Source organism: Alexandromys fortis, unplaced genomic scaffold, assembly GCF_014885135.2.
Source record: "Alexandromys fortis isolate MF-2015 unplaced genomic scaffold, M_Fortis_MF-2015_v1.1 scaffold_153, whole genome shotgun sequence".
In the NCBI taxonomy this organism is placed as follows: Eukaryota; Metazoa; Chordata; class Mammalia; order Rodentia; family Cricetidae; genus Alexandromys; species Alexandromys fortis.
Window position 1 is genome coordinate 1,955,884 of NW_026068032.1, and position 6,970 is coordinate 1,962,853.

General features: G+C 51.9%; 1 protein-coding gene across 2 annotated transcripts; it reads right to left on the reverse strand.

Annotated features, from left to right (window-relative positions):
* Positions 1-2,194: 2,194 nt before the first annotated feature.
* Bhlhe41 (basic helix-loop-helix family member e41) lies at positions 2,195-6,607 on the reverse strand. Of its 2 annotated transcripts, XM_050164683.1 has the most exons (5): positions 6,216-6,607; positions 6,002-6,065; positions 5,573-5,680; positions 5,146-5,257; positions 2,195-4,766 (listed from the first exon to the last, which is right to left on the reverse strand). In XM_050164683.1, exons 1-5 carry the CDS (start codon positions 6,605-6,607, stop codon positions 3,883-3,885), a joined length of 1,560 nt encoding a protein of 519 aa, XP_050020640.1. In that variant the 3' UTR covers positions 2,195-3,882. The 2 variants fall into 2 exon arrangements, with proteins under 2 accessions (XP_050020640.1, XP_050020641.1); XM_050164684.1 differs by lacking the exon at positions 5,573-5,680.
* Positions 6,608-6,970: the final 363 nt, after the last annotated feature.

Sequence of the window (6,970 nt, forward strand, 5' to 3'; positions counted from 1 at the left end):
CCCTGAATTATTAGGAAACACATACTATGCATAGGGTATTTTTCTAGGACATGTGTAAAACATTCTAGCAGATAGATACAACAAATTTTAGTGTACTTTCTACTAAAGTTTTTCAAGGGAAAATTAGCATTGATCTAGAAGCGCCTTGCTCATGGGGGGTATCTCTAGATGCAGAGTTTAAAACACCCTCTTTTTTAAGAAGAGCTTCGTATGTATTTGAGTTTGCACTCAAGTAGAAGAGAGATGTCGGGGGCACAGGATTCCAAGAATAGCATTCTGTAGTGCAAATCCCCTCTCTGTACTCCAGACATTGCTCTACCTGATCCACCCACGAAAAGCTGACCCCTGTAGGGGGCGTGAGCACAGATCGCAGATCTGCACATGACTTGCTTAAACTACCATGAGAACATTTGTTAGAGGTCCTCAATATATTAATTTGAAGGTTCAATGGGTTAAAAATTTTTAGCAAGATACATGTTGCTTGCTGAGAGAAAAATGCCTTTCACAGTAAGGAAGCCAGTCTTTCTTCATCCACTGTTCACCTCTACCAGAAATTAAAAGCCTTTATGGCCTGTTTGTCCAACCTTGTCTTCCCTAGCCCCTTATGGGCAGTCACCCCCTGCGGAGACAGAGGGAACCGGGCTAAGGTCCTACTCGTCACGTGATAGGACTCATAACTACCGCGGTGGTCCCTGTAGTTGGCAACGCCTTTCAAGCCATTTCACAAGGATGGACTGGAATGCCAGGCAGATTTTCACAGTTCTGGTTTCTAACGCCTTGAAAGGATAAAGTTTGGCGGGGTAGTTGGGGGGGGGGCACGTATAAATTCCATGAAAAGCCTGCTAAGAAATCAAGGTCAATGCCTACTACTGACTGCATTGCTGAATGAAGATTCACAGTTGTAAGCTGGAAAACCACATGATGTACTACGTCCAGCTAACGCTTCAAGTCTGCAGACATAGACGCCTCCTTAGTGACTTCTAACGACCCCAGTTAATTGATTAAAATCAACCAATGACTCAACAGTTTCCAAAGGTTGAGGGCCCAGGCCAGAGGTATCGCTCTGGCCCAGTTGGCCCAAGGTCCTGAGTTCCACCCCTAGAGACACAGAAGACCACATTTTCAGATGTAATATGGAAAATAATGCATTTTCATTTTTGACCTAAATTCAGTTTTGTCATTGTTATTGTATATACCATTTTAGACTAAATAAGTGACCTATAAAATCTGGCCAAAGTAAAAAAAATTTTGTATTACATGTGACAAAATCGTGCAAATGTCAACTGTTTTATCTAATAATTTACTGCATCCTCATTTTGGTCATGACGATAATGGCAATAAAATGTAGTCCAAAATGTTGTTTTCCATCACTTTAGTTTAGAGCAAGACGTCTTCCTCATGACTGACCCATTATCAAGGCTCACAACCCCTTCACTTCTAGGGTAGATCTGTTTCCTTAACTGCTGTGGTTAGGTTAGTTTGCTAAGTTTCATGAGCGTGCTTGGCACAGAACACTGCAGTAACAGACACTGGCTAGCTGAGGAAGATGCTGCCAGGAACTGGCCCTCCACTGTGCGCCGGCTGCTCGTCACAGTCGGCAGAGGGAGCACTTCCCCTATGTCTTACAAACTATCACTTCTACACCATCAATCAAAGGGTTCAACAGCACCACTGGAAAGGAAATGGACAGCATTTCATTTGTCTCAAATCACAGTTCTGATCACGCACTTGAGAAAAGTCTAGAAATCACTTCCTGAGCTCCAAGGCCAAGTCCCCTACCAGGATTACTTTGTAAAAGTTAAGAAGGCAAAATATGCGCATGATCGAAACATCCTCTCCCCACAGTCCTGTGTTTAGGACCTGGGCGAGAGAAACTCCAGAGCGCACAGCAGAGGGTATCTGGGGTCAGGACCCAAACCTGGAAAATCATAAAAACGTTAGCTAACTGGGGCTAAGGTAAACAAACCACCGGGGATTGCTAGACTGTTCCTTTTGTAGTTTTCATATACTGGAGACAAGCTGGGACACAAGGCCAGACCCTGAAGCCTCCCTGGAGACCAATGACAAAAAACCAAAACCAAACAGACAAACCGTGTCAGAGGACCCGGTCTGATGAGCTCTTGTCCCGATTCTCAGAAGCCGCTGGGAACTAGTGGGGGTATTCGGTGTTGTTTAATTATTAGACAGCCTCATATCATATATAAAGTCTTTATTCCTTAGTAATAAGCTTTAAATCACAAAATAGTGTGGCAATATTTAGATAATAGAATTCAGGGAGTGCTGAAAATACTAGAATATAAAGATAGATTCTAGCTTATCTTTACATACTAAACTTGTCTAAACCGGCTGGTTTCTTGCAGACGGTATTTATTTGTTTAATAATTTAAGACAGCGTAAGCTTGCACCAAGCATCATAAGCATAGTAACCAAAGTGCAAACACTTCACCAAGTCCTCCCAGAAGATATCTTAACTCAAAATACCATTAGCACGTATCTTTCTCCCCTACAAAAATAACTTGTCAGGCATCATTAATTGGGTGTATTAACAGCTATGTACATACAGCCGCCTGGGCAGGCTAAGAGTTGAACGTTGTTTAAACACAGCGTTTGAGGCAAACAGCAGCAACAGCAGCAGCAGCAGACGGACCCGAACACACTAGTAGACCCAGACAATTTCCTCACTCCAGGCTATTGTCTCACCCCTTACATAACATTCAAGTGACAGTTCTCGGTGCTACCTTAGCAACAAACAGACTAAAAATATCTAGACAAGGTCTTGGTGTGTGCCGTGTTGAACGAGCTTTCTTTCTGATTATCTGGTAGCTGGTTTGGTCTCCAGAAAAATATATACAGAACGGAGAGAGCAGGCCGGCAGGGCTCCCTCTACATCTTCGGAGCACTTCCCATCACGGGAGCACAGGCCCTTGCCTCCACTTCTGTTGTCTAAGAATTTGAGGACCAATCAATCGGGTTGGGCTTTTCTTTTTCCAGCCCAGTGCACTTTGAAAAATTAAAGAATAGTAACGTTACAAAAATTTGGGAACATGATGGGTAAAGTAACCCGCGGTGGGGGCGGGGACATGCTCGGAAACACAAATCTATGACCTGGGACATAGCACATGAATTGAGAAACTGAAGTGGGACAAAGGGTTTGAGGTCAATCTGTCAATAAAGTGCGAGCAGAGGCGCCAAGGGCTCCAACCTCCCGCCCCCAGCTCCCACCCTGACATAGGGTCTGAAGATGGCCCAAAGCCCAGTCTTTCCAAACAAGTGCAAGGTACAGAGACATCACTCCAAGGGCCCCACAACAGGGCAAGAGCCTCCTCACCTTTTTGAAAAAAAAAAAAAAAAAAAAAAAGTACCTTTCAAAAAGCCAAACACTACAAAATACTGACACGTAAATTTAACTCTCAAGAGACCCTCGGTTAATGGGGAGTACCTCCTCAAGGGACAGGTGGGGGACACACCTGCTGCTCCAGGCCCCAGAGTCCAAGGACCCTAGGACCAGGCACTCTCTTTTCCCAGTGGCTCTCCCACCCAACAGACTCCCAAAGCCAGACTCTGTGTCTGGAAAGGGAACGGGGAGTGGACTAAATTTGGGGGTGGGAGGGTAATAGAACATAACCAGTAATTCGCACGGAGGATCTGTAACAGCGGGGGCGAAGGGTGGGGTGGGTGTGATCGGGTAGAGGGTGGGGTGGCAAAAGGGTGAGAAACGGGCAAAACAGGAACTCCAAACGTACACAAACACCTGTTTTTTGTCCTAAGCCTGTCGAGCATCTCTTACTCTTCCTCCCTGGCACGCGTAAGGGGACCTTTGAACTTGGAAACCTGACGACTCCTCGGGAGCCCCCTGCCCCTGTTCGGGAAGGGCTGCGGGGCTCAGGGGGCATCCTTGGCAGGCAGCGAGGCATCTTCCTGAGAGCACTCCGGGTTCCCAGCGCGCGGCAGGTGGGTGCGGCTGTGCGCGTGCTGGGGGCGCAGCGGCCCCGGGGGCGCCACCTCGTGCGCCAGGAGGGGGGCACCGGCGGCGGAGCCTGCCTTCTCGGGAGGCGGCGACAGCACGGACGACAGGCAGGGGAAGGCAGCAGCAGCAGCGGCGGCCGCCGCGGGGATGCCAGGATACAGCAACGGGAAGGGCGCGGCCGCCGCGGGGTACAGATACTTGTCCAGGCCGCTCTTGTCCAGCCAGGGCTGCACGTAGGCGGCGGCGGACGGCGACAGCAGGTAGAAGGGCAGGCAAAAGGGCGCGGCGGCCGGCTGCGCGAAGGGCGCCCCCCCGCCCAGCGCCACGAGCGAGCCGAGCAGCGCGGGCTCCGGGCCCAGGAGCGCGCTGCGCGCCTCCAGCTTCGGCCTCTTGGGCGCGGGCGACGGGTCCCCGGGTGGCTCCTGCTTGACGGCGGCGCGGCCCTGCTCCACCTCGCCTCCGTAGCCGCTGTCGGTGTCCGTGTCGTGCTCAGGCTCGGTGCCGGGCTGAGTCCGCTGGATGACCGGCACGCAGCGGGCGGCGCGATCAAGGCCGGGGGCGGCCGCGGCCCCAGTGCTGCAGGGCGCGCGGCCGGGGACCCTGCCCTGGGGCACCTGTGGCGTCAGGAGCTGGGTGGCCACGGCGTGCAGGTGGCTGACAAGCTGTGCGCAGCGCGGCTCCCTGGGCGTCCAGCTCTCAAAGCGCGCGAGGTATTGCAAGACTTCTTTGGCGCAGGTTTGAAACCCCGAGTGGAACGCATCCAAGTCGGCCTGGACCGGCGATTTCAGAGAGCGCTCCCCTAGGGTGCACGGGGGGGGGGGGAGGCGAGAAGAAAAACCGCGGCATTAAGACATCTGCTCATCACGTGGGCCCTGCGCTGCCTACAGTGAGCTCGGCTTTTCCTGGGCATTCCAGCGATATAATCCGCAGACTGCCAAGAGGAGGGGGTGGCGGGGTGAGGCGCTCTCCTCCCGACTGAAAAACCCAACTAGAGAGGCGCAGCCGCCACTTTAAATAAAAACGGGGCTCCTCCAGCTCTGCAGAAAGCGCCTGGGATACTTGGCAGCAAAGGGAAACCAGAGGCGATGTTCACCTGGAGCAGAACCCGGTGGGGAGTTCTAGCACTGAGCCCCAACGCTACTCGGTTTGTCAGGGCAGGCTTCCTCAGACCCACTTACCATTCTGTAAAGCAATTATCTTCTGATGCTGCTGCTCCGTTAAGGCTGTTAACGCTTTTAAGTGCTTCAAAGTTAATTCCAAAACTACTGCTTTCTCCAGATGCCCCAGTGTCTGCAGTGGTGCAAAAGGAAGGGGGCAGGGGTTACTTTAAAACACATGAATTTTCCTTGATCGGCTCCCCCGTGCAGCCCAGCAACTTAGCGGGGGGGGGGGGCACTGGGAAGGAAGCGCTGCTCAGCTCCCCACAAGGCAGGTCATCAATGATCTCTCTGCCCCCAGCCCTGAGCCCCTGGGAAACTCTCCATCACAGCACAAGTTGGAAGTCAGGCCTCTTAATATTTACATTTATTACCCTATCTCCCGGAGTTTATATGAGGCCAGCACACCTTGGAACCATCAGAGAATGAAAAAGTGCTAAGATCTTACTGTCAATTTCAGATGTTCAGGCAGTAAATCTTTCAGCTGAGCAATGCACTCATTAATTCGGTCTCTTCTCTTTTTTTCTATTAATCTGTGCGGTAATTTGTAGGTATCCTTCAGATACGAGCCGGGAAAAAGAGACAACCGTAAGCTAAACATCCACTCATTCACTTACTGGATAGAAGAACCCTCCCACCCCAACCCCCAAACACTATGTAATGAACTAATGCCCAGGAACTCTCTCTCCTCTAGACTTCTAAAATCCAATTTAAATTCAGGTGCGGTGTTGAATATCCCCCCGAGTATCCAGCAAGCCACTTAAAATTCACAGTTAGGGAAGCTCAGGGCTGGAATATATTTGCAGGCAGAGTTTCCCTGCGAAATCAATGGCCCTAATTAACTATCCAGGCAGGTTATTGGAAACTTAAGGCTTACCTTGGTGTCATCTCGCTTCAAGCTCCTTTTGGGTTTACACATATACAAAGAGGCGTAATCCAGTCTGCAAAAACAGAAATCAGCATCAGGCCACCATTCCGGGAGGGGCTCTGCCCTCGCCCGTTCCATATCACTTTGTGCAGGATTTAAAAAAAAAAAAAAGGCAAACCGACTCCTAGACATCTAGATATTCGCCACGGTGCGTACACCTTACCCTATAAAATCCCTATGTTCCAGTAACTGTCTCTCTTGCAAATGAGGGATTCCTTCGTCCATGTTCAATGGCTGTCCGTTTCCTCCGTTTCGATTTGGAGGGTTCTGTCCTGTAATCTGTGGGACGTTGGCCTGGGGAGATCTTGGGGGGATGTGTGCGTCTCCAGGCTGTCTCGCTCTCCCTCTTCGGTGCAGTGTTGAAAGTGTGAAGCAGTTGGCCGCCCCTCCGCCCCGTGCTCGCTCGCTCACCCTCTCGCACACCCGCGCGCGCACCCCCGCGCGCACACACACGCACTGCGCTGGTAGTTTGCTCTCACTCCGGGCAGTGTTTGGCCACAGGGCACGCGCGTCGCCGGCCAGACCAGCACCCAGCTCACGTGCGGAACGTACCATCCGCGGTCCAGCCCGGAGGGGGGCGGGGAGGAGGGGCCGAGAGGGGGCGGGGACACCTGATCGGGGCCACCGGGAGGAAGCGGCCACCCGGGCCGAGCCGTTCGGCTTCCCCGAGGCGCTGCAGGGCGCGGGGGCGGGGCTGGACGCGCGGCTTCCCCAGCTCGGCCGGCATCTCGGTGCAGAACCGTGAACGTGGCCTTTTGCTTTCCCACAGATTGCTGTTGGTTTGGGCCAGAGAAAGGACGCGAATTCCCGGTGGCTAAACTTCAGCAGGGAAGGAAAATTCCGAGGCTTTGCTCACTGCTCACTGGTCGGGCGTGGAGAGAGGGTAGGGTAGAAAGACACCCCGTGGCGTTGGCTGGA

Excerpts from the sequence above, each read along its gene's own strand:
- Bhlhe41 (XM_050164683.1), bottom strand. The coding sequence starts at position 6,607 with ATGGTACGTTCCGCACGTGAGCTGGGTGCTGGTCTGGCCGGCGACGCG. Across the intron at positions 6,066-6,215 it reads GAACATAGGGATTTTATAGG|ACTGGATTACGCCTCTTTGT; the intron begins GTAAGGTGTACG and ends CTGTTTTTGCAG. Across the intron at positions 4,767-5,145 it reads GATAATTGCTTTACAGAATG|GGGAGCGCTCTCTGAAATCG; the intron begins GTAAGTGGGTCT and ends CGTGCACCCTAG.